Source organism: Crocodylus siamensis, chromosome 4 (assembly GCF_052110815.1).
Source record: "Crocodylus siamensis isolate JL-2025a chromosome 4, ASM5211081v1, whole genome shotgun sequence".
Classification (NCBI taxonomy): Eukaryota; Metazoa; Chordata; order Crocodylia; family Crocodylidae; genus Crocodylus; species Crocodylus siamensis.
Window position 1 is genome coordinate 181,560,599 of NC_143398.1, and position 27,856 is coordinate 181,588,454.

Here is a 27,856-nt window from a genome sequence, read left to right on the forward strand (position 1 = left end):
ATAGACATTAAGAATTTGTGTACACTATAAACTACCAAGAAGCAAATATTAACCTTCGCAGAGCTCTTTGCTCCCATGACTAAACTGCAGTATCTCATCCAGCCCATAATGCAGCTGGCTTGAGCACTACAATTTGCCGTTCACGTGCAACATGAGTGACAGAGAAAATGTCACTGTCACTGCTCCACAATATACTGTGAGGGAAGGGCTCCACTTATATCAAAGTATGTCCAGAGTAGTTTAGCGCTCAGTAAAAGAAGGCTAATTCGTACAAGTTAGGTGGGGTGTACTTGGTAGCCATGTTGGTCTGAGACAAGAAGACATACAAAAAATTAGAACTCGTGGTTCCAAAATGATATCTTTTTATTAGACCAACTGAGAAATTGCAAAAAAAAATTGTCCTTTTCTGCAAGCTTTTGGGATTAAAGTCCCTTTGTCAGGCTCTGGGAAATGTATAGATAGTACAAGATGGTAAAAAGTCACCATGGATAGGAAATAAACTTCATTTTTGCACAGAGGGAGCTGAAGATGGAAGGCTGTCCCTCCAGTTCCATGAGATTGTCTTTGTGAGCTGTGCTGATGTGTTGATCAGGTAGAATTCCTTCCCTGGAGGTGTCAGATGTCAGGCAGGGAGGTAAAAAAATCTGTTGTTTACCGTGGCAGAAGTGTATATGCACAGGCAGTTATTGCAGAGCAAGTGATGTGTAATTAAGTCCTGCCTTCTTGATTTGCAGGAACTTATTTGTATGCTATGCCCACCAAATGTCACTGGTACGAGATTGAAATCAATGCCCCCTGAGTCTGAGACTACTGCTCTAGCCACTGGAATACCCTTCCTCCTATATCAAGATCTCCAGTTGCTCTCTTTGTGCTTTACCTTCTCTTGTGCTCCCTGCTCTTCACTTCGAACCTCTACTGGCTCTTGCCCAGTGATCTCCTTCCCAACTTGCTTTTACTGTTCTGTGATTTAACCCTTGTGCTACAGGTATATCTTCCTGATGGTGTTGGTTTGAGTGTGCAGCTATATCCATAGTGTACATTGATTCTAGTGACCAATTCATAACTTATTTAGACTTAAGCAAATGTTAAAAGGCATATCAAGCTATATGTTCTGTGCATCTTTGCTAAAATTTGAAGATTCAGCTGAAGTACAGCAGTAAACTTCAGGTGACACTAAAGAGGTGTGAAGACACACAGACAGTAATTTCAGATTTCATAAAGCTCTGCTTTCACTTGAACCATGCTTTTAAAAAATGGCCACAGTCAGAGTACAGATTACTTGCCAAATGGAAGCATTGTTTTTTCACTTGTCTAACCTTGCTACATTGAAATGTCTTATTATATTTTCAAACATGGAAGATTTGTCTGTTCCAAAACCTATAGTTAAAGCACTTTAAGATCCATAACATGTAGTGTGTTTTGACTCTGTTATTAACTGCTTTGTACCTAGAAGGCTTCATTATAGATTAAATGCAATTTCATTTTCTGTGATTCTGCTGCTGTCTGGAGTTATTTTTATCTGCCTTTTGAATCTCTTTGAAGAGAGACCTTTTATTAATCAGAAATCTTCAGCAGACAGTAAGACAACAGGGTTTTTTCATTTACTAGGTTTGTAAGACGGCTCGTGTGGGAAATTGAAATAGCATTGTAAAAGCTGAAAACTACATGGAATGATTGCATGTTGCAATTTCTCTTATTCTATCCTGTGCATATACAATATGATCAAGAGATAATTGATGAGTTCTAAATTTCTAAATGTTTATTTCACTTATTTCCTTGTAAATGGATATATGTTTTAGTAGCATGGGCTACAAAGGTATTTATGTGAATGAACAATACATAATCTGCAGCAAATAAAAATGCAAGGTTATATAGGGTAGGGCTGTGTGAAACTTCAGTAGATGATTCAATTTGGAGGAGATTCTGCCCAATTCAGGGACTGAATCTCCAAATTGAATCGGGAGACCAATTAAAAGCTCCATATCGATTTAAGGCAAACAAGGTTCTTTGGGTGAATCTGATCTCTTTTATTAGACCAACTAAAATAGTTGGGGAAAATAATTTTAAGCAAGCTTTTGGGTTCAAAAACCCTTCATCAGGCTGAGGAAGTTTCAGCAGTTGGTGTGTGCTCTTCCTGGATGGAATGAAAAGTAAGAAGCCAGAGACTGGGCTGGTATGCATGCAAGATAGGCAGTCAGTGAAAATGTAGGTGGAAGAATCAATGGGGGACAGAAGGAGGATGAATAGTGGAAAGGTACCTGGGGAGTCAGATGTCAGACAGGTTATAATGTGTCATAAATTCAGTGTCTATATTTAGTCCATGATTTTTCAGTGTCCAGGAGGTTGATGAAGTAAGATCGTCTCTGGGAAATGTTTTGTAAGTTTCCTTTGAGGATTAGAACTGAGAGATTGGAGAGAGAGTGGTTTTCTTGTGAGAAATGATTTCCAGTGTGCATTCATTCTGGTGCGTGGTTGTTGTTTGGTCTCTCCTATGTATTTTCCATCAGAGCATTTGTTGCATTGGATGAGATGTAATACATTTCTGGAGGTGCAGCTGTAAGATCCAGGAATGCTGATGGCTCTGTTGTGGGATATAGAAATTATGGGGGTGGTGGAGATGTGTTGGCAGGTTTTGCATTTCTTGTCATGGCGTGTTCTGGATCCATTTGGTGTGTTCTGGGCCTGAGGAAATTTGCTTCTGGTGGTGAGGTTAGCAAGGTTCAGTGCTTGTTTGAAGGCTAGGATGGGTGGCTCTGGGAAGATCTCTTTAAGAATAGGGTCTCTTTCTAATACGGGTTCCAGTTGTTTTGAGGATTTTCCATATGGGTTCGAGGAAGGGGTGATATGTCATAACCAGCGGTGTGCGATTTGTTGTGGGGGGGTTCTGTGCTGCAGCAATTCTTTACATGGTATCCAGGTGGCTCTTTCAAACGTGCGATCTATCTATTTAAGTTGGTCTAATAAAAGATATCAGATTCACCCAGAGAACCTTGTCTGTCTATGTCCTTAGACCAACATGGCTACAGCTTACACCCCGAATCGATTCAAAGCATCTGAATAGATTTGGAAAAGATTTGGCGATTTGGCCATAGACTAACCAAGCAGCTGACAGTTGCCTCCAGCTGGTAAGCCTGTTGGGCTTGGGGGAGGGAAGGAGCATGGGGGAGGGAGGGCTTGGGGCTGGGATAAGCTACCCATCTGGGATGGCGGGGGTGGGATGCAGGCGCAGCAGCACTCAGAGCAGGGACTATGTCCTGCTGCTGCTTGCCCAGTTGGGGCAAGGAGTGGGGGCAGGATGTGGGTGCAGCTCACTCTGGGTGGAAGGGGGAAAGCAGCAGCAGAGCATAGCCCCCATTCCCAGTGCTGCCACACCCACTCCCCATACGGGCTGGCAAGTGACAGCAGCACCCACCCCTGGTGCCGTCTCGCACCAGCTAGCAAATGGCAGCAGCACAGAGCCCCTGCTCCCAGTGCTGATGCAGGTGCAGTAGCACTAGGAGCGGGGGCTCTGCCTTGTTACCGCTTGCCAGCTAGCATGGGAAGCCATGAGATGTGGGCACAGCAGCACTGGGAGCAGGGGCTGTGCCATGCTACCGCTTGCCCCCTTACACCCAGAGTGAGCCGTGCCTGCATTGCGCCCTCCTTCTAACAACCCCACCCCCCACATGCCAGCTGGGCAAGCAGCAGTGGGACAGAGCCCCTGATTCCAGCACTGTCGAGCCTGCATCCCACACCCCCCACCCCCTCCCCGAGAAATGCATTCCGTCTGCCCCAGCTGGGCAGCTTGTCCCAGCCCCAATCCCTCCCTCCCCATGCTCCCTCCCTCCTGCAGCCCCAACAGACTTACCAGCTGGAGCCTGTCAGCTGCCTGTTTTAAATCTATGACTGAATCTCCAAAGCGGCACCAAATCTTTCAGATCTGATTTGGCCAAATTGAATCGAGACAGTGAGTCAGATCTCTGAATCAAATCACTGTCCTCTGATTTGGCTGAATCCAAATCAGAAGCGAATACTTACCACTTAGCACAGGCCTAATGTAGGGCATATCTGCACCTCTGTTTTGTGGTAACCTGAACATCCACCTTCAACATAAACTTTCTCTCCCCATCACAGAAGGAGGTAAAAGTAGCAGGTGGGCTAAGACCCAGAAAGGCTCTGCTGGCCAAGAGTTGAAAACTCAAACAGCACTTCCACGGATCATGTCCACTTGTCCTGTTTTGGCTGATCATGGACAGTAGAGATAAGAGGAGGAGTTCAGTCCTTAGTAGAGGACTGCTGTGTTTCTGCCTTGCTTGGGTGAGTTCTGAACAAATTGTGGGAGGTGGGCTAAGCTTAAGGGCAAGATTGGTCTCAGGCCCTCATACTCAGGAGAGCTGTGATAGGATGGGAATGGAGTATTATTAGGGGTCAGAGTCGGAACTAGCCATGCAGGGATGCTGTCAAGTAGGCCTGTGCAAAGCAGCTAGTATTTGCTTTGGATTTGGCTGATTTAAGGGACAGTGATTCGAATAACTGTCCCAAATTGATTCGGCCGAATCTCTAATTTGAACAGGCACCACTCCCCGCCTGCTCTCCCAGCCCTGTCAGTGGCTTCCCTGCCCAGCTCCAGCATCCTGGCACTTTAAAAACAAAACAACAAAACAAAAAAGCCCCACACCCACTGGCTCCTGCCAGGCATGGGGGGGCAATCCCTGCTGCCCCGTGCGGCATCAAGGGGCTCTGCCATGAGTTCCCAGAGACCCTGATGGCCACTGCAGCATCTAGTGAGTGAGGGGCTTTTTTTTTTTAAAGTGCTGGATACTGTGGTCAGGCGGGGCAGCCATTGACGGCGTTGGGAAAGCGGGAGAAGGGTGCTCAGGGAGTCTGGGGGAGCAAGCAGGGGATGGGGCCTGGCAGCAGTTCCCATGTGGTCTCTGCCCCTCTCCTTCAGCCCCGCCCCCCGCTCCCTACTTACTGGCATGGAGCCCGGATCTAGCTCCCTGTGGCGGCGAGCAGGGACTGCCTGAATCTCCAAATCTTTTCCAGATAGATTCAGAGGCTTCAAATCAATTTGGACCTTTTAATTGGTCTTCCGATTAGATTCAGATTCAAAGATTCAGCTGCTGAATCGGGCTGATTCGATTTGAAAGAGATTTGGTAACCGAAGCTTCGCACAGTCCTGCTGTGGAGCACTGGAGAGCTTGGGGGTACTGAATGGTGCAGACTGGTACTGGCACTCACTCTATGTTAGTGCCCAGGTCTGCTGCTCTGGTTATGGTATTGTCAGGGCATCCTATGGGATTTTTAGTGCTGGTAAGACTAGAGTACAAGTCTGGGTATGAATTGTTAATAACAATGCGGCCATCTAGATAGTATCTCACAGAGTGCACTCCTAACAACTCACCATCTTCACAAAAAAGGTAACTCTGTTAATTAAAATTGTGTTAATTGTTTGTATCCAAGCAGTCACCATTTACTTCATAGTGAAAGCTTACCAAGGGCCCACTAAGATTCTTGTTTAATTCAGTGCACATTTTTTGCACTGACTTTAATAGTACTTTGAAGAATTAATTTCTGAATAAATTGATCTATTTCTAGATAGGCTTATACTATCAAAATTGGAATGGGGGGGAGGCAGAGTCCATAAAACAGGAAGGATATGGTACACTTTTCTTAACTCAGATTTAATTTTGTTTGAATAGACATAATTCTGTACTTCAATTACATGATGTGAGACCAGTCCAGTAGTGTGAGTATACATAAGATTTCTGGTATTTTTAGTTCTGGCAAGGATATTTCTGAATCCCATGATTTTAATAGGGATTTAATAGTTGAAAAGTGTAAGGAAAACAAGCCAGTTTCTTGGCTTGTACAAGAACTGTGTAAGAAATGAAAAATCCATTCAACTAGCACAAGTGTAATGAGCCTGGAGGGCCTGTGGCAAAAACTTTCAGATCTCAGGCCTGTGCTTGGAAAATATAGGTTTTATTGTAAAAATAACCTTTCAGTTCCAGTGTCTCCTGGAGTCAGCAATAGGTAGATGGATCCAGTGCTGCTGCTACTGATCTTTAGAACTGCATGGGATGCATTATAATGATTAATCATCTCAGTCGATAGAGAGAGACTCCAGTAATCAAGGATAGCATAACATAAACTGTTTCCAGCCCATCCCTTAGTTTCCTGATTCTTTAGAGCAGCTAGTTGTCAAGGAGGGCTTTCACACTTTCTAGCAGACAGTTAATGCTAGAGCAGTAGTTCTCAAACTTTTTGGACTCAAGACGCACCCCTCATTAGACTCAAGACACTCCTTGGAAAATGTCAGCTCTTAGTTTCCCGCCTGTGTTTTGATTATGCAAACATAATAAAACAATTTTTGTGTTGCACAGAACTCAGAAAAAGATTACAACAGATCAGAATGTCTTTTAACACTGTGGATTCTGATTTGAAATCTCTGGGTTTATCTTGTGCATCATGTATGCAAACCTAATAGTGCTAATGTTGCATGGCACCCTGCATCACCCTTGAAAGGATCCCAAGGCACCCCAGGGTACTGTGGCATCCTTGTTGGGAATCATTTCTCTAATCTAAAATGTAATCATTTAACGGTTACACCAGAGAAGTGGGTGCTGGAACAACCATGATGTGCAAGCTTGGCTGAGCTTTTAATTTAATACTAGCCAATTGCCTGTCGAGAATGACGGGGAGCTGGGGGGGATGGAGCCCTGGGTCCACTCCCTCCTTCCCTCCTACCACTTGGGGTCCAGGCCCATTCCCCCCTCCCTGCTGCAGCAGTGTGGGGAGGGGAGGGGTGGGCCCAGGCTCGGTGCAGTAGAGGACTGGGCCTGAGGGTGGGGAGAAGCCAGGCTGCTGCGGGGGGCGGGGAGGGGGAGGGAAGCAGCAAGCCTGGGCCAAAATCGGCGGCGGCAGGGGGACAGGAGAAGCAGAGGAAAGGGCGGGTGGGGGAGGAGTGGAACTGGGCCTGATGAGAGGGAGGAGGCCCAAGCCTCCCCTCCCCCAACTGCTACCATGTCAGGCAGGGCCTGCTGCTTTCCCCCCACTGCCGCAGTGGGCCGGCTTCTTCCCTGGCTTGGGCTCGGTCCCACTCTTCCCCCACACCCTCTCCGCTTTGGCTCAGAGCCTGTTCCGCTGCTGGGTCGGCCCGGTCCTGCTGCAGCAGCCTGGCTTCTCCCCTCGGGCCCAGTCCTCCCCCGCATTGGGCCCAGGCCTGCTCATTCCCTCCCCCTGCCACTGCTGTCACAGCGCACCTGCTGTTCCCCCCCCACCGCCATCACATCAGGCCCTGTAGGTGGCAACAACACAAGGGGTGGGAGGGTGGGCTGAGGCCAGAGCTGGTGGCCCCGCCCCACCCTGTGGCAACCCAACCCCCCCTTCCCTGCGCGTGCTGCCGCCGCTATCATCTGCAAGGAGTAAGGAGGGGGCCACAGTGAGCTCTGGTGGCCTTGCCCCCCACTCTACTCCATCATTGCCACCTGCAAGGAGCAAGGCAGGGGGCAAGGCCAACACTGCTGGTCTCACTCCCCCTGTTCCATCTGCTCCGTTGCCCCACCTCAAGGGAGCAGGGCCAGGGCGACGCGTAGGGGATGCATGTGCACCCCCTGAGCGCGCTGTTGCATCCCCTGTCAGCCCATGCTCTCTATTTAGCCGGTGGGCAGGGGACAGGCAAGAACACCAGTGCACCCCCTGAAAGTGCTAGCCAGAGAGCAGGGCTGCCAGCAAAAGCGGCTGTGCTGCTTCTGGAAGTGGCTGCAGGAGTTCCAGAAGTGGCATCGCCGCTTTTATGATGAGTGAAATTGGCCATGTTCCCCCTCCCCCCCCCCATCAGTGGGATTGGCCACCGGGGACACCCCCCCCCCCCGGTCATACATGCCCCCCTGACTTGAGAGGCACCAGACACCCATATTTTTCAGTCAATCAGCGTTCGAATAAAGCGTTAGTGAATAAAGCGTTATGGACAGACAGGCAGACAGACTTAGGCTTTTATAATATTAGAATGATATTGACACATTTCTTTACTTCCTTATCCGGGAGGTAAACCCAGGTAACTCCACTCCCCCACCCCACAGGTTTAAAAGCAAACACACGAACAAACCAGGAACCACATTGATTTAAAAAATAGGTGACATTTTGATGTGCAGTTGGTCCCTGAAGTATTCTACAGCCATGCCCTGAGAGAAGCGCGCAACTGCAGAGTGCTTTAAAAGTGCCAGATAGCACGACAGTCTGAACATTTATTATATGGGGGTTTGGATGAAGGTGTTCCAAAGCAGAGTATTCTTTAACTTCTGTCAGTCCCTGCTTGGACAGGGCTTGGCTGATGCAGTCGAACCCTGACCCCAGTGCTGTCTGCAGACTAGGAGGGGGAAAAGGGAGGGGAGGGAGCTTGGTCTGGGATTTGCCCAGCCTGTGCTGGAGGGTGGGGCAGATTGGAACCTCCTTCTGCCTCCCTACAGGTGCTTGGGTGTAGGCCCTAGGGAAGAGAGGCTACGACATGCAGCCAGCTCCACACTGGATTCTCCCCCAACCAACCCAACAAAGAACGTCTATTGGGTTGCGGGGAGGGGCGTGGTTGCTGAAATGACATGAGTTACAGCGGGGAGCTCCACATCCATCAGCACCCATAGATGTTGTGCAGGGATTTCTAAAATGAATACATTTAAAATAAAATGCAGTAGAACCTGAATATTTTTTGTGTGTGTATATAGGTGTTCTGTAACCTGCTTAACTCACAATGGATTGCTGGACCGAGAACAAGCTGCTCAGCTGATTACTGTGCCTTTTATGTGCAGCTGACTGGAGAAGCAATGCCCTTTGAAATAAAAGCTGCAGCAAACAGCTGTACAGTTTGCAGCCCATCACCTTCATGTGACATAAAGAAACTGAATCCTGAGAAGAATCTAGTTGTACTATATACAAACCATGTTTTTGGACTAAAGGTGCATCAATACATTGGTCTGATATCTGATTGGCACTGATATGAAGAAAATTGAGTATATCGGAAATTGGCCTGATGTGGGTGATTAATTTGTCCGATAAATGCCTGTGCATGTGCGCAGCCACAGCACAGCACCTAGGCAGCAAGAAGCGCAGCCCAGCAGCATTGAGAGCTGCATGCAGCTGGTAAGTCTATTGTGGTAGATGAGGAGGGGGGAGGGAAGGTGTGTGGTGGGGGGCAGATAAAGCCAACCCCCCTTGCAGTGATGGAGGGAGTGGTGCTGGGGCAGGGGCAGGTCCTACCCTGCGAGGGTGGGGTGGGCTGTGGGACAGAGCCATGACTAGCCCAGGGGCACAGGGATGGGGATGCAGCTCCCACTGCTGTGCACACCTCTGGAGGGCATGTGGAGGTGTGTGCCCCTGAATCCGGGCAGGGTGGGGTGGGCTGCAGCTGTGGGCTAGGGCTGAGGCTGACTGGGCTCTTCCTGACTCTTGAGGGTGTGGAGCTGGGTCTGCATTGAGGGCAGGTGGTGGCGGCGCTGGGAGGGGGGCCATGGGCGGGGCTACGGCAAATTTTGGGGTTGCTGCAGCCCTCTCCATAGCCCCCTCCCAGCACCACTGCTGCCTGCCCTGAGCACAGACTGGCCCAGCCCTCACTGGGAAGAGCCCCACACAGTCCTGGCCCCAGCCCACAGCAACAGCCACCCCACCCACACCCCATGCAGATCTAGGGACACCCCCCTCCCTTTCCCTGTGCCCTGCTAGGGTGCACACAGTAGCAAGAACTGCTCCCCCCCTGCGTTCCCCAGACAAGCCATGGCTCTGTCCAGCACCCTGACCCACCCTGCTCCAGCTGGGCAGCCCCAGCCCCACACCTCCCTCCCTGCAGGGGCTTTGATCTGCCCTGCCATGCCCCTTCCCTCCTCCTCCTCCTTCCCCTTCCACTACAACAGACTTACCAGCTGCATGCAGCTCTCCATGCTATATCAGAAATCGAATCGATATTGGCCGATATGCCTCCTTTAAAAACCAGCTGTCAGTATCGGCCCCCAAAATCTCTATTGGTGCATCCCTATTTTGGACATATCCTGGCAAAGCGAGATTCTAATGATCTGAGAAACCTCGTTTGATACAGGATAGAATCATACTTAAATATGAGCAATTGAATATGGTCATGAGAGAAAAGAAGAATCTAACTAATCATTCATTTTCTGTAATCTCATTTTATGCAATTTCAGTGGTCACTAATTAATCTGCTATTCAAAGCTGGAAATATTCCAAAGAGAAAAGGCCTGGGTTTAACTCACTCCGAATAGGACAAACTGGGCTAGAATGTCTGGAAGGCAATTGAACAATCCATTGTTTAATACACAGATCATTTCAGTTTAGGTTTTACCAGTTTTTGTTTGTAAGCTTTTCAGAGTCAAGACCCATCTACCGTTACATCTGAACAGCACATGTTGCCACCTTCTTGATAACAAAGCATCTCAGTTACCATAATAAAAATACTAAATAGCAAAAATTCTCATCTGTTAATGAAAAAGTCTAATCTGTTAATTAATATTTATTAAATTGTCAAGTCGGGTCCATTAGAGGCCACAGGCTATCAGATTTTTAGCAGAAAAAATTAGAGAAGCATGAATATTTGTGGAAATGCAGGAAAAGACCATATTTGTTCTCAATACAGACAACATTTAATTTGCCAAATTAAACATGAAATACTTTGTAATACAAAAGTGGATTAATTTTGCAGCAGACGTACTGGAAATTAGCAGTAATTAGGGGGGGAAATGCCCCCTCGGCAGAGCGAGGGGCTCTATAAACAGAACTGAGTTATTAGAAAATTTTTTCCAGAAGCTATGTAAGCTGTTTAAAGCAATTGTAAATTACAGCTCTATCATATTTACTGGAACATTTAATTACAGCTGGCTTTGTTCTTAATACACATTACCTTGGTATTAGTTAACAAGTGTTAGAAGACAAACGTGAATGTGCAGTAAACAACTGTATACAAAATACAAATGAATACAAGAATTTTTTTTGTTTTCATGGGGATAATCTGTTCAAGTCTTTCCAGTTCCTCATGTGATTCTTCAGAAGTAGATCAAGAACATTATCAATTAAAAGAAAATTTAATAGCACTGCAAACAAATGTGCTGATTAAGCATGAATTGTCTCTAATTTCAAGGTGAACACATTGTGTCTTGTATGTATGTGGGCCTCAGTTTGACAAGAATGCGAGCTGCAGTAATTTGAGGCAACCAGCAGCAGAATTATTATATGTCGTTATTTAAGTGAGAAGCAATAACAAACACTGGTTAAAATTTACAACAGTAAGCGACTTATTTCACTGTGTTTTTGTAATGGATGATACAAAAGCAAAGTAGGACATTAAGAAAGTTATTTACAAAATGAAAAAACTTATTGCATACTGTTTTTGCATATAAATATTTTTATATATTTTTCTCCTCTGCCCATTAAAAAAATTACTTCTATTCTTATCCCAGAAAAATCAGAGACCATAGGAAAGTAGGGCGGGAAGGGATCTAATGAGAGTTTCTAGGCTAGCCCTCTACTCAAGGCAGGATCCTTCTTGACTAAACCATATCAGCAAAGTATCTGTATAACTTGCTCTTGAAAACTTCCAAGGGTGCAGATGCCACAGTATTACTAGGCAACCTGTTCTCATATTTTACTACCCTCATAGTCAGAAAGTTCCTCCTAATCTCCAACCTAAATTTCCCCATGCTGAAGTTTGAGGTCATTGTTCCTAGTCCTGTTCCCAGTGGTCACTGAGAAATGCCATCCCCTCTGTTGAGAACCACTGGATTAGAGATTGCTTCTTCATAATACATGTTTTCTACAACATTTTGTGGAGAAGAAAAGTTCTCGTTGAAAAATGAACATAGATGGTTTATAGTACCATAATTCAAAAGTGAAACCTGTTATATTTAATTAAATATTCAGAGTAAAGATGGATTTATAAAATACCCTTGCTTTTCAGGTTTAATTTTGACAGCATTATAGCAGTCAAGTTCCTTACTCTGTATATGCTTTACTTCTAAGAGGAGTAAGGCATCAATTCAGGACACCTAGTCTTAGTTTCCAGTTATACCATTAACTTTTTTTCTGATCTACCTACCTTACCGGAGCCTTTCAAGTTAAATTCGTTAACATGTATTTAATCACAGTAAAAAAAAACTTAACTGGGACTCGCAAATAAACTTGAGTCATTCATCTTTGGTCAGAGTATCATTATAAGAATACCAGATACATAGGTTGTGCTCACCTGATAAATTCCCATGCAGTTGTGAGAGGTTTTCTAATACAAAGCCTGTTTCTGTTTAACGATGTGTTCATTCTGTATCCACAGTATTCTGGTTTTCTCTGGAGAAATTAATTTTTATTTTGTGAACAAAGCCTACAGCCCTACCTTTTCTTCATCAAAGATGAGGTTTTTTTTCTGTATAACAAAATTCTGTTGAGCAACTATAGGTAGAAATTCTGAGCTCTTTATGTAGTTCATACCTGTAACATGGTAGGCTTATTGTGTCCCCATACTCTGTTTTCACCTTTGTTTCCTCTGCACAGTTCTGTTTCATTTCTGTCCTGCCATGTCAGCATATTACTGATGTGACCTGGTCGGTCATCCAAGCCAGAGTTGCCCAACTTGTGGCCCTTGGGCCACATCCGGCCCCTAAGGAGTTAACCTGTCATTCCTGGTCCAGTGCTTCACCCTTCACCTTTTCCTTGTTGCTGTCACTGGCATCTCTATGCTCCCCATCCCTCCTCTAGCTTCTGCTGCCTGCCCCCAGCCCTGAAGCTGGGTAGCCCATGAAGCCGAGGGAGCCTGCACTTGGGAGGTTTGGGGGGCTTGGAACCCCATGTGGTGCTGGGGGGGGGGATGATGCTAGAGTACAGCTGTCTGCTACATAGCCAGTATGGGCTGTGTGTTCGCTTCCTCTTTCTGCTGCCCCTGAGATCTCTGGGATTTGCAGTCCACAATCACAGCAGCATGACTACAGGGTTGCTCATCACTTCTTCCTGCTTCCAGGTGCCTCTGGGGTTTGTAGTCCACCATTGCAGCCACCAGTAAGCTGGGAGAGCAGGGCAGCTCCATACTCGGGGGAAGGGGAGTTTAACACCCCCTCTGTGGCCTGAGACCCAGCCACGGTTTTCCTGGGGGGGGGGAGCGGGCAGTGAGCCACTCCTTACTGCTCCAGCTAGGGAGCAGGAGGGCAGGGCCAGCCTGCTCTCTAGAGCAGACAGCACAGCCCAGGCCAGGGCTGAAAAGCATGCTGGGATACTGGTGCACTGTGATTTAACTTGAACCAGGAAGGGGTCTGGACAGAAGTTTCATAAATTGGTTTGACCTAAATCAGTTAAGTTTGCTACTGCATTCAGCCAGGTTTGTTTTAAACTAGTTTCAGCCATTTGGAAACTGGTTTATGTGTACTGAACTTCTGTTCCAGGTTTAAACTAGTTTTTGATCACTTAAGCTAGTTTGTGTCCCTAGCCTTAATGGACCATAAGAATTTCTAGTTCCTGCTTCACACCATGGAGCACTAGAACTTTGTTTTGAAACATTTTGGATATTTCAGACTATTAAGGGAAAAATAGGTAAAATAGATAACTCCATGAAAATGCCTGTTATTTTGCTGAAACTAATTCTTGTAGATTTATAGTTAATCTTTTTATTTAGACCAAAGAGATTAGTATAATAGGTCATAGTTTCTCAGCCTGTGGTATGTGTACCCCTTGGAGTATGTGAGACATGCAGGGGGTACAGGGGTACCCCAACACTCTCTCTTACCCTCTTTTCCTCTCAAAACCATGGTAAAAAATTTGGTGCACTGTGTATTGCGCAGCGCTTTAAATTTCCCATTTATAATTTGATGGGCTGGGTTCAGCCCTCCTAGCTTTGGCCTACATCACCTCTAGCCCAGGTACATACTTGAGTTGTGCACCCTGGTATAAAAGGTGGCAACCCTACCCACACCAGATCAGAGATCTGTCATATCACGGCCTTACATACACAGCCCTTTTTCCAATATATGGCACACGTTATTCTGTAAATATAAAATCCCCTGGAAAATTGAGTTTTGGGGTTCTTATTAAAATTTTCAGAAGTTAGGGGGTACTTGCTTAACTTAAAAGGTTGAGAAATACTGTAATAGGTAATTGCTTTTTATATTTTTGAGAACTGTAAATATTTTCCTTTACCTCATGGATGTGTATGTTATCTTTGCTAAGCAAAACAAATTATTAGTATTGAAATGTAAATACAAAACCAGAAATTGTAAGATACATGATTTATGCATTTAGTCTTTACAGAGGCATACCTAAGGAAAGAAGTTGATGCAGAGCAGATGTTCCAGTCAAGGTGATAGGAGGAATGTCAGTATTTTGGGCACTAAGACTTTGAGGCTATTATATTTCAAGGTGGTAAATTTGAAAATGTGCTTTGATCAAATGAGGCAGAACAGCTGGCATACTTAAATTAACCATGGACTGAGAACTCATTGACATTGTGGAGGTGAAGGCCACATCTTATTCAAAAGTCTTCAAACAACGTTCTTTCCTGGTGCAAATTCAAAATCTTTCTAGTCTCCTGCAAGCATAATTCCTTCAATAACAGTTGACACTTTCTTTGTCAGGAATCAAAGCTTGATGAGTAATATCAAAGACTTGCTTTCCTTCAGTATCTGTATTTGAGAGCTTTTGTCTAATTCTAAAGAAATTATAACTAATTTGGAAAAGGAAAGAGAGAGAGAGGAAATAATGCCTCTAACAATAATGAAGAATAGGAATAAAAGAGGTGCCATGAGGCATATGTAAATTTAAACCTTGGTCCCCTACTATTTAATTGATTCATGGTTATAAAATGCTTCGAGAGCCTAAGATGAAAAATTTCATACCATTATTTTAGAGGTGTAGTAGAATCCCATGACAGAGGGTCCTAGGCCTCAGTGATTTTTTTTTTTCCCTTTCCACTCTCAAAAGGCCATTAGGAACAGCATTATAAGCTAAAGTTTAAGGAAGGCAGGCAAATAGATTATAGATTTTTTGAGACTCTGGAGTTAATAATCTTAGTCCTCTGCAAACAGATGTATCCTATTATGCATACACGTTTCAAACTCCTGCTGTCAGGGGAAAGCCCCATGGAAAAAAAAACCCAAACTAAATAGCTCATCCTCTTCCACAGTTCTCTCCCTGTTCTCCTTTTGGGTTTTCCCCCCCTGTTCCTGGTTATATCATTTATTTGGAAAATACAACAAACATGCAAAATGACTAGTAAAGAGTACTTAAATAATGCCTTATTCTTTGTTCCGAAGCAGGAAAGTTCAGTGGAGTGATGACAATTCATGCTTACTGTGGTTCAGCCTCTCTGCTGTAAATTAAACTAGTATGATGAGACCTGCAGAAGACTTCTTCAGGCCTGTAACAGGAGAGCCAGTTATGCTAGGAAAAACGAGGAGCCTTATTTTCTATTTATCTTTTCCTCCGGTAGTTCTTTATACCACTGCAAAGGGAGCTCATTCATTTTGGTAGCTTTTCACATTCACTTTGCACAAGTGCAAATGACTGAATGTGGCTTAGACCAACAGAAGCTCCAAAACATCAGCTGAGGCTCAGACTTGCTCTGATACAAGAACTTGTTGGTTTTGATGTAAAAATCGTGGTTCGTTTCTCGGGAGGCGGAAAAAAACCTTCAGCTACAGACACACTCTATTAGCAACACAAAAGGTATATATTTGCAAATAGGGTCAGAGAGAGAGACAAAAGATCAAACACTCTGCCCCTGGGCACAATCATTAGCAGGCTTTTATCCCCTCTCTCCTGACCACGTGTGCAGAAGGAGGAACTTTTACAACTCATTTCCGGTTCATACAAACATATATGTAAACATGTCGCTTCATAGGTCCCATGTGCATTATAATTAACTACTTAAGTATGCGGGGCGGATAGGCTTAATATGCATTAGGTTATCACGCATGCGTAGAAGGGATCCAAGGTTACTCAAGGTTCAACCTGAAGGCTGAAATGGCAATTGCTCTTATCTTAGCCTAAGAATGTGGGGGTCATGAAAGAAAGTGTGATTTAGTGTAACAAAGAGATAGTAAATTTGCAGAACAAAGAGAGAGTGATACCTTAGTACAAAGGGCCTTTGGTGGTTTTCCCTTCAATTTCCAACCCCCCCCTTCCCTCTCCCATTAAGGAGACAAGGAGGGCTAGCGGCTGTGTTTTTTTTTCTAAATCTGCTATTGATAATGCATTTTTAATAATATTTCTAACAATATCCCCCCTCAAGATGCTTTCTGATCTTTACTTCATTCGGGCATATCAAGATAATTACGAGGAATTTTTCTGAGGACCATGACCTTTGCAGCAGTCTGTGCTTTTAGAGGGACTGCTGCGACCTGCATTCCTTCTACCGTGGTGGTTATCAATCTCGTGAGACAAGGAATAAGGCAAGGGATAAAAATCAAACCAGTTAGAGCACACAAAAGCACAAACCCTACCTTTTTCCACCAGGGTCCTCCAAATAATTGAAACCACCAGTCCTTATTCCATGTGGTTTCCCACGTTTGTATTGGTACATGGGCTATTTTTCTAATCTCTTTGGCAATCTCTAAGACTGCTTTCCCGTTGTCATCTATTTGGAGGCAACAATTAGAAAGGTTGAGCTTTCCGCAGACTCTGCCTTCCTCTGCAAGTAAATAGTCTAAGGCCATCCGATTTTGGTATATGGCTGCTCTCATCTGAGAACTTTGTCGGGCCAATAACTCGAGAGCAGTGGCGGTCTGGTTAGTAATTACTTCCAAGACTGCCTGCAACCGGATGATTCTATTCAGCATATATATTGGTGTCCGGTATCCCCAACTCCCATCATTAGCCCATGTAGCTGGTCCATAATACTCAATAATCCTCTGAGGAGGCCACTCATCTTCCTTCCACTTTTGGGAGCTACCCTGTGTCAAACTTACATCAATACTTCTCTTGGCCCTTTTCCAATCATCATACAAAGAGACTCCCAGCTTATTTCCAACCTCATACGGTAACAAAAAGAAAGCTGGTACAATTACTCCCATATAGCAAGTTCCTGTCCACCCCTGTGGTAGTATTGTATAGGCCCGTCGTCCGCAAATCCAATAGTATCCTCTTAAGGCCCTATTTTCTCTATTGGTGGCATTTGGAGGGGCCCAACCATAGGGCATCTCGGGAAACCCCAAGCCTCCTTCTGGACCCAAAGGACCAGCAACTGCGTGGCCTCCTTTCATGGAACATTCCCATAGCCCATCCTGGTTCTTGTCTATACAATCTGTCCGATCATCACTTTGATTTGTGGCACTCCAATACTTATTAAACCACACAATTGTTCCATTGGGATGCTGCCACACTAGCCGATTATACCCTGGGCTATTAGGATAATAAAGCCGTTCTAATCTTGTAAGGTTCATCCACCTTACTTTTAAAGTCCATATGCAACGGCTGTGTCCCAACCTTTTTCCTGTACCATTATTACTGATGCAATACTCTCCTAACGCCACTTGGGAAAGTTCCCAACTGTGGTTCTCATCCCATTTTTGACTAGTACTTTTAACATCTGCCTTACTACTTACTAGCCATTTCGGGGCCAAAGGAAAAGCCCTCCAAGGCCACTGGCCTCCGGCCTCCCGAAGCCCCCCACAGGCCCAGCAGTTGGTAAGATTAAAAGTACCTGCAATTCTTTCCATCATATCAACATACAAATTTGTCCCTGGGGGAGCAATTTGGGAAAGCGAGGGTGTGAGCCAGCGGTTAAGGCTGCTCAATTCTGCTTCTTTCATTATGCAGATAACAACAAGGCACATTAAGATTCCCACCATATTTTCCCTTTTACTTTCTTGTCTAATTTTCTGAGCTTTGATTAAGCCGTCTCAGGCGCACTTGGAGATCACCAGTAGGTTCACAGCTCCACTTGCTGGCTTCTTGTTCCGAAGACGACTCAGCTTCCGGAGTGAGTTCGTCTTGGGAGATGTTGTCCTCTGACGCTTGTGGATGTCGTTTCACACGGGTATGGTGTATCCAACGATCATGGCCAGTAATCTTTACAGCGGTGTGGGTTGTTAGAAGTACCTGGAAAGGGCCACTCCACCTCTCAGTCAAAGGCTCCTTTTTCCACCGCTGCACCAAGACCCAGTTTCCCGGGGAGAAGTCATGTACCGGTACATCTAAAGCCAGACGCTGAAAGGAGGCTGCATACCTGTGAAGAGAAAACAAGACAGACTGCAAGGCAATAACGTATGTATGAAGCTCACTATTACCTAATTCAAAAGTTACATTCTCTCGCATCCCAGGAGGTAAGACTCGAGGCGGCTTGCCAAACATAATTTCATATGGGGTCAATTTGAGGCCCCGTCGGGGAGTGTTTCGAATGCAAGTAAGAGCTAGCGGCAATGCTTGAGGCCACTTAAGGCGTGTTTCAATACAGATTTTGGTGAGCAAAGTCTTTAAAGTTCTATTCATGCGTTCCACTTGTCCTGAACTCTCTGGTCTCCATGGTGTGTGTAGTTTCCAAGTAACCTTGAGAGCTTGTGCGACTTCTTGAACCACTTTTCCCACGAAGTGTTGTCCTTGATCCGACTCGACGGACTCAGGCAGGGAATACCGGGGAATGATCTCCTGTAACAAATACTTCACTACTGTAGCTGCAGTGGCAGTCCTGGTGGGCCAAGCCTCGACCCAACCAGAGAGCTGGTCTACCATGACAAGTAAAAACCCGTGATGTCCGGACCGTGGGAGCTCGGCAAAATCAATCTGCCATGCCTGTCCAGGGTACGCTGCCCAGGGTCTACCTCCCATTGGCACAGGGGGTTTCCTTCGAGGGTTTACTTTCTGGCATGTAATGCACTTGGTAGCAATGCGCTGAGCTTCTACATATAGCCCTGGGGCTACTGCTTGGCGGATCACTAGATCACCCATGGCCAAACCTCCCATATGGGTTCTTGCATGGAGCTGTTGCAGCACCTCCCGAAGCAATGGCCTGGGTATCATGACTTTCCCTCCTGGTACTATCCACCACCCCTGGGAGTTCTTTTCTGCACAAGCTTTCTGTGCAAATTGATCTTCTTCAGGGGAATACTGTGGGACTAAATCCTGAACGTATGGCCATATGGCATGGGACATGGCCTGCTTGGATACCTCTTCCGCTTCTCCCCCAATAAATGCAGCTTCCTTTGCTGCTGCATCAGCCTTTGCATTTCCAAGCTTATGCTTTTTCTCAGCAGCCTTCCCATGGGCCCGCACATGAATGATTGCTACCTCTTTAGGCTGGTGGAGTGCCTCTAGTAGTTTGATAATCTGGGGGCCATTAGCAATCTTATTCCCAGAGGCAGTAATGAAACCCCTTTCTTTCCACAATAGTCCGTGCGCATGGACTGTAGAAAAAGCATAGCGAGAGTCAGTGTATATATTAACTCGCTGGTCTGTCCCCAGCTGTAATGCTCGGGTGAGCGCAGTGAGTTCCGCGGCCTGTGCCGACCATGAGCTCGGCAATGACTCCCTCCATACTACCTTATCCAAGGTTACCACTGCACATCCTGTTCGTCTTTTTCCATCGATGACAGAGCTGGAGCCGTCCACAAAGTATTCAACATCTGGGTCTTCAATTGGGTCCTCAGCAAGATCAGGTCGCACCTGCGTGGTCTGATTCAGGACCTCAAGGCAGTCATGCGTCGGTTGCCCTGGCTCTGGCAGCAAGGTTGCAGGGTTTAAGGCTGTAGTATGTTTGAAAGTAAGTCCTGGATTAGAGAGCAAAAATATCTCATACCGTGATTGTCTGGAGGGGTTAAGAAATTTCCCTCCCTCAGTCCCTAGGATCTGGGGAACTCCATGAGGAGTGAGTATTTCCATATCCGCACCCATGACTATCTTCTGGGCTTCTTCAACAACCACTGCTGTGGCTGCCACAGCCCGAAGACAGGCTGGCCACCCGAGTGCAACTGGATCTAGAACCTTTGAATAATATCCCACGGGTCTCCAGGTCGGGCCCGATGGCTGTGTCAGCACCCCTGATGCAACCCCTCGATTCTCATGAACATACAGTCGATATGGCTTTTTACTGTTTGGGATGGCTAAGGCTGGGGGCTGGGTTAATGCTGCCTTCAGCAGATCAAAAGCATGCTGCATTTCTTTATTCCATTTCCATTTAGTGAGACTCTCCTTAGTCAGGGATTCATACAGTGGTCTAGCCTTCCCACCGTAATCTGGTATCCATAGTTGACAGAACCCAGTTAGCCCTAGGAATGCTCGCAGCTCCTTGGGTGACTTAGGTGGGGTTAGACCTTGAATCGCCTGTATGCGATCTGCACTCAGGGCTCTGACTCCTTTTGAGAGCTTATATCCCAAAAATGTGACTTCAGGCTGACGTATTTGGGCTTTTTCTCTAGAGACTTTATATCCTTTTTTTCCCAGAGTGTTTAGGAGTGACCTGGTGGCTTCCTCGCAGAGCTGCAAGTTTGGGCTTGCAACTAGCAGGTCATCCACATACTGGAGGAGAGTCACTGCGGGGTGTGATCCCTTCCATTCCCCCAAGTCCTTCTGAAGGGCAAGTCCGAAAATATGGGGGGCTGCTATAAATCCTTGTGGAAGAACTGTCCACATGAGTTGGGCTTTATGGAAAGTATCTGGATCCTCCCATTCAAAAGCAAACAATTTTTGACTCTCTCGGTGAAGAGGAATAGAGAAGAAAGCATCTTTCAAATCTAGCACTGAAAATATTTCAGCTTCCCCCGGTACTTGTGTCAAAATCGTGTGAGGGTTCGGGACTACAGGATGGTCTGAAAGGACCTTCTTATTTACTGCCCGTAAGTCTTGGACCAGTCTGTATGAGACCCCATCTGCCTTTGGCACTCCAAGAATGGGGGTGTTATAGGGTGAAGACCCTTCCACTAGCCATCCGTACCTCTTGTATTTCTCTATTAACGGCTTGAGTCCAGCTCTGGCCGCTCGGCTGAGTGGGTACTGCTTTACCCGAACGGGCCCCTCCCCATCCTTGAGTACGATCCTTACCGGGGAGACGAACTTAGCTCGCGCAGGGGTTCCATCAGCCCATACTGAGGGGTCTACTCCAGTCATGTGATCTTCTGGACTTACTGCAGGGCGTCGGTCCTCCAGGAGAGCCATCTGATAGTTCGAGCTCTGCTTGACAGGTAGCTGGACCACCATCTGATCGTCTCTGAAAAAGATCTCAGCTTGCAATTTTGTGAGTAAGTCCCGGCCAAGGAGTGCAACCGGGCAACTTGGAGAATACACAAAGGAGTGCTCGAGCAAATGGTCTCCCACCTTGGTGAGGAGTGGTTTACAAACAGGGAGTCGGGTTTGCATTCCCTCAATCCCTTCTACAAGTACATGCTGTTCACTAGTTCCTGCACAGGGGGGTTTTTCTGGAATCATTGAAAATGTAGCCCCAGTATCCACCAAGGCTTCAAAGTTTTTGCCACCAACCCTAATGGTTACCATGGGATCTTCTCGGGCTCCAACCCGAAGGGTAGTGGTCTTAGATCCCCGTCCCCTTCATTCTGAATCCTCACCCTTGTCTTCTGCCCGCATGAGGTGACCTCTCGGTTCCCCCTCTCTCTTCTCCTTCAACTTCGGGCATTCCCTCTTCCAGTGTCCTTTCTCCTTGCAATAAGCACAAACATCTGCTCCCACTCTTTCTCCCTTCCTCTTCTGTATCCCAGCCTTTCCAGGGTTCCCTCCAGTTATAGCAGCTGCTAGTGCTGCCATCTGTCGCTGAGCCTTTTTATCCTCCTTGCACTCCTGCACTTGCTCACGATTCCCATACACCTTATATGCAATTTCCACCAGCTCTGAAATCGGTTTCCCAGCACCTCCCTCAGTTTTCTGTAACTTCTTACGGATATCAGCAGCAGATTGACCAATAAACATAAGATTTACCATGCGCTGGTTATCTGGGGCTTCTGGATCCAGATCCGAAAACCTGCGAAACGCCTCATACAGCCTCCCAAGGAAAGCTGAGGGATCCTCCTCTCTTCCCTGTCTCACCTCATACAATTTAGACAGATTGGTAATCCGAGGCACTGCCTTTCCCATTGCTTCCACTATAATTCCCAAATACCGTGCACTCAGCTCTCTGCCCTCTGCAGTATGATTGTCCCATCTCGGCTCTTCTACAGGGCAGGTATCACGCAGAGTACGACCAGCAGCACCCTCTGACTCAACTCTGGCTGCCGCAATACGCTCTGCTGTACCTAACACTAATCTCCTCTCCTCCGGGGTTAGGAGGGTCTGGAGCATCATCTGGACATCAGCCCAAGTGGGTCGATGAGTCTGCCCAGTAGATCGAAACAAATCCCTCATCTTTTCAGGGTCTTCACGAAAAGAGGGGCTCTGATTCTTCCAGTTAAATAAATCTGAAGTGCTAAATGGGGTGTAGACAAAAGTTGCAGTGCCTCCTTCCCCAATAACCTCTCGCATCGGACAGTTCAACACCGGCTGTGACTCTACAGGCTTGCGCAAATAATAACCCTTATTTCCTGATTCAGATGAGGCACTTGGCTGAGGCTCACGCTCTAACTCATTAGGTATGCATTGGTACGTCGGTGGTGGTCTCTCTAAGGGAGGGGGCGGTGGTGCAGAAGGACTGGATGCCGAGGAGGCGTCTGACTCATCTTCGCTACCCGACAGGGCAACCGGAGCACGGGTCCGGTACTTAGCCAATTCAGAATCCCCCCCCTCATTAGACTCAGGAAGTACAGGCGGCCCCCCCCGAGCCTTTTTCTTAACAAGCATCACATGAGACTTTGCTAAGTAATTCTTAATCCAAGGTGGCTGATTTTGAACCACCCACAACCAACAATCAATATAAGGAAACTGATTCCAATACCCATTTTGCATAACAATTTCATGGATAGCTATCACTTCTTTTAGCACAAAGGATCCTTTCGGGGTCCAGTGGACCCCAAATGTTGGCCACTCGAGTTGACAAAACTTAGTTAAATCACCTTTTTTCATTTTTATTCCATAATCGGCCGGCTTTGCAAATTTATTAAAATGACGTAATAAGACTTTTAGAGGGGTATCAATATTGTTTTCTACACGAGAGCTACTCGTACCCATTTGCCCACAAAAATGCGCCCAAGGCACACCAAATACCAAAAAGATCTCAACAACAGATGATTTACAATGAGAGCTAAGCCTAGAATTTCTCAGCAAACTTACACATCCTTTGTTTTAGATCCGTACACCAGATTGGGCAAAGGGAATTCGTATACTCACTCAGATACCCCAGAGATCTCGATCCAAATTCCAAAGTGTGTCTGCCTCTCCAGAAACTCAGAATTTACATGGGATACTTCCTTTAACTTCCCGGATATTCGGACTTAAACCTCAAATTCCAGGGGCGAGTCCAAAGTCGGCTCGGTGCGCACAACCCCTGGTACCGGAGGTGCTCCGTCACTGAATTCTGGGGTAGTCCTCGAGAAGCCCCACGTTGGGCGCCAATTATTGATGTAAAAATCGTGGTTCGTTTCTCGGGAGGAGGAAAAAAACCTTCAGCTACAGACACACTCTATTAGCAACACAAAAGGTATATATTTGCAAATAGGGTCAGAGAGAGGGACAAAAGATCAAACACTCTGCCCCCGGGCACAATCATTAGCAGGCTTTTATCCCCTCTCTCCTGACCACGTGTGCAGAAGGAGGAACTTTTACAACTCATTTCCGGTTCATACAAACATATATGTAAACATGTCGCTTCATAGGTCCCATGTGCATTATAATTAACTACTTAAGTATGCGGGGCGGATAGGCTTAATATGCATTAGGTTATCACGCGTGCGTAGAAGGGATCCAAGGTTACTCAAGGTTCAACCTGAAGGCTGAAATGGCAATTGCTCTTATCTTAGCCTAAGAATGTGGGGGTCATGAAAGAAAGTGTGATTTAGTGTAACAAAGAGATAGTAAATTTGCAGAACAAAGAGAGAGTGATACCTTAGTACAAAGGGCTTTTGGTGGTTTTCCCTTCAATTTCCAACCCCCCCCTTCCCTCTCCCATTAAGGAGACAAGGAGGGCTAGCAGCTGTGTTTTTTCTAAATCTGCTATTGATAATGCATTTTTAATAATATTTCTAACAGTTTGGTGGAACAGTTGCAGCAAATTTGACATGAATTAAGAGAATTATGGTCCAGATCCATACAGGGTATTTAAACATTTAGCTCCACACTGTTTGCAACAAGAGATAGGAGCCAAAATACCTTTGTGACTCTGGGCCTGTATTTTTGCATAGTGCTGTACAATATTAAGCTTGTTAAACTTTAAAACCCCATCTGCACTTATAAAGGCCAAGATGAAAATACTTCAGGGCATAAAAACCAAGTGATGTCAAGGAGAGATTTCCCCCCTTAATGTTATTGCACAGTTTGATCTTCGTTGTGCCTTCTTTTGAGGAATCTGCTTCACTGTTTTGAGACAGGAGAGCAGTGGAAACGGGTAATTGGTTTGCTCCTTTATGTTTATGTCTGGTACGCTGGTTCAGTGAAGAAACAGACCACTCCCTTGTGTCCTCTGTGTGTCCAAGCTCAGCAGTTAAGCAGCTTGTAGGAGTCCTCACAACATGCCCCAGCAGCACACTCAGGCTCTGTCTTGAGAGACCCTTAGAGCAATGCTGGAACATTGATGATGGGCCCCTCTCAGCTGTCTGCGCTGTTTAATTGCTAGTCTTCTGTGTGCACTTAGTGAGAGTGGGCGGCTGGACTTGTTTCTTGGCCGTGTTCCTGGGCTCATCAAGGAGGCAGTGTAGACATGGCCTTTTGAAATCCATGAGGTTATCCTCCAATTATGTTTTTTGATTTCATTCTCTCTTGTATCTCAGAATAAACAACAATTACTCACAGCTTTGTCCTTACCCTCTATCATATTTATACAATTCAACTGCTTTGTTTTGGAGTTGCTTAACTGTGAAAGGAATCTAGTTCAGTTTTTATTTTTAAAATAAATCATGCACCGCCCTTTCAGCTTAGTCAGCATCCAGTGTAAAGGTAAGGCCATTTCCACTAGCAAAATCTTAAATTGCTTTGGTGGTAGAGATGTGTTTCTTGTTCAGCCAGTGATTTTTTTTTTTCCCCCCTCCCCACCTCACCTCTTCCCATGAAAGCACTTTAAATTTGACCTCTATCTCAGTGATATTTAGCTTAAAGCATGCATCTTAGTGCTAGAGAGAATACAGCTTTTTCTGATCACTTTACAATAAATCCTTGAAGTTTAATTGGATAGCTCTGAGGTGTAGAACATTTTTGTAAGAGAAATCTTTCCTGTGAGTTGGATCTGTGTATCTGAATCTTTCCACTGACTTGTTCCTGATACACTGTATTAAGATGAGAGACAACCTTTGATAGCTCCTTCTTTCCAGTACATTGCTGATAGAAGCCATGTCATGTTTTTCAGCTGTTCAATAATGTTTGATAGATGCTGGATAAAGTAATGAGTTTTTAGTCTTAAAAAGTTGCAAGTAAATTATTAGATTTTTTTTAATGTTGACTGCTTTATGTTGCACTTCTGTTTTACAGATATGTGGCACAAAAATATGACAGCATCTTTTTAAAAAAATGCATATTCAGTTATGGGTAGTTAATGAAATGTTACCACTTTTCAGAGTTTTTTGATCCAGAAACTTGAACTGTATATTCAGCTTTGCCTAAAGAAAGGTAGTAATCTCATTCCCTTTTGTTTCACTTTTCATACAGAGGTGTGCACTAGAGTGCAACAGTTAAGTAGCTGTCAAAGGAGATACAAATACGTATACATCACTAAACCAATGACTGTCTTGTTTGTAGCACGAATTGTTTACATGGAATGGAATTGTATTTCAGGTGTAGACCCATCCCTGCAAGCAGAGAACAGAATCCCAGGCTCTTCACAAGCCACAGCTGCTGTACCTAAACAGCAAAAATCACGTTCTACCAACTCAAGGGATGAGCGCTTTCGATCTGGTAAGAAAAATCAATGCAGCTGAAATAAAATGGATGCCTACATAGTAGCATTAAACCACTAAAGAAGTGCAGACCTCAGACTTGAGGAACAAAGTGATGAGCTTTTTATTTTTGAAAGAAGAAGATCAGCTAACCACCCCCAAAGCAGCTTTTTGTATGCACACATAGGCACTGTTTGCTCAGATCCCAGATGGAGAAAATCATGAACACACATTTTTGAGTTTTTCCTTTATTACAGACTTATGCCATGCATAACAATTTCCATTTGTATGACAGTCATGCTTCCTGCCATTGGAGCACCCTCTGTTAATATTTAGACCACTGAGGATTTTTTCACATGAGGAATACAGAATGATCATATTTACCAAAGTTCTCTTTCATACATTTCCTGACTCAGAGCAATTTTACACAAGCAAGGGAAACGTCACAATGGATATTCTACCTTAACATTCAAACAGGTTTCAATGCGATAAACCTGTTTGGAAATTTTTGTGAAAATACCCATATCCTTGTCGCATCCTGTTCCTATTGTTACTGTTCAGGTGGCTAAAATACATTGTATTTTTTGTGAGATTTCTTCTCACAATAGTGAGAAAGGCAGGTGCTTTTGAAAGCCTTTCTTTTATAACTATCGACAGGCTTCTGGTTGAAGGGGGTTTTTTTCTTTGCCATCAAGGATAACTATGTTTTGGGACTGGAGGACAAAAGAATCATCTGGAGGAAGTCCTAAATGCCCCACATTTAACTAATAACATTTACTAATCCTCGAGTCACCTGTTGCTTTTAAGTGGTTGGTGCCAGTAAGTTAAAGCATCATATTTGCACAATTGGCATTATATGGGGAAAAAACATAACCCTGCTCCTAAAATCAAGGCAGTATATCTCCCTGAGTTCTTTACAACTAATTGAAAGAATGGTTTGGATGGACTATATAAGGAAATATAGAAGAAAATAAGTGTAATGAATTCTGCAGGAATGAACTTCTCAAGTTTAAGGGTTTAGCATATCACACAAAATGAATGAGATGAGATGCTTAACTTTAATGTATAATTTAATCACTTGCTTTAAATTTATCTCTTTTTGTATTTCAAATGTGTCTGCAATGTAATATTAGTCAGTAACTAAAATATTAATATAGACTGTAGAGGAACCTTGTCATTGATCAGTATCTGAGAGAAACAGAGCAGTAGGTATCATACTTAGTTATAGCTGTAACTATAAGAAGGCCTGGTGCAGTCTGATTTTGTTCTGGCGGCAGAACCCAAAGGATCTTCAATACTTTCGTATATTTGTGAAAGAATTCAGCACAGAAGCTTTTTTTCTCTATGTGAATGGGTGGTTGTGGATGATCTGGGGGGAGCAGCTTCTACTAGAATATTCATGCATTGGTAGGGGAGTGCTACTTCTGAAGGGCCATACTACTTACAAATGCCATTGGTTACTTTTATTTACTCTTTGAACTTCGATTTGTGTGTTTAGAGGCTTGTTCACAATAGAATTTGTCATTTCTTTTAATTTGTTTCCATTTAAAATAACGCTAATTATTCACTTCTACTATTAGCATTATCATCCCATCTTATGTGCTTGGTTACAACACTATAGTACTGATCTCTCTAATATCTCTTCCCACCAATGCCTTTCTATGCCTAATCATTTTACTCGCCCATTCTGAATCCTTTCTACATCTGCTTTATTTTTTTTTTGTGTGTGAGATGAGCAAGATGGCAGTGTTCTAGATGAATGGATATTTTTTTTGAGTGGTTATAGTTTAGTTTAACCTGTATGTGAATTTAAAATTATTCTTTTTTTATGCTCATCTTGAATTCAGTTATACGTAACTCTGGTACTATAGATGTTTATTTCACCAGGAGCAAAAATCAGAGGTTGAGTAAATAGAGATTTCTACCATTTGTAGAGTAGCAAGGATGAG

The 27,856-nt window shown here is 44.9% G+C and overlaps 1 protein-coding gene across 5 annotated transcripts in view; it reads left to right on the forward strand.

The window, feature by feature from the left end:
- DIP2A (DIP2 acetate--CoA ligase A) overlaps window positions 1-27,856 on the forward strand; it is a 221,666-nt gene that overhangs the window by 108,076 nt on the left and 85,734 nt on the right. For 3 of the 5 annotated variants that reach the window (XM_090045084.1, XM_090045082.1, XM_090045086.1), the window contains exon 3: window positions 25,807-25,926. The exons of the other annotated variants lie outside the window; for them this stretch is intronic. In XM_090045084.1, the coding sequence (XP_089901210.1) occupies window positions 25,807-25,926 (120 nt within the window). The remainder of the gene's footprint in view (window positions 1-25,806; window positions 25,927-27,856) is intronic. 5 annotated transcript variants of the gene reach the window in all.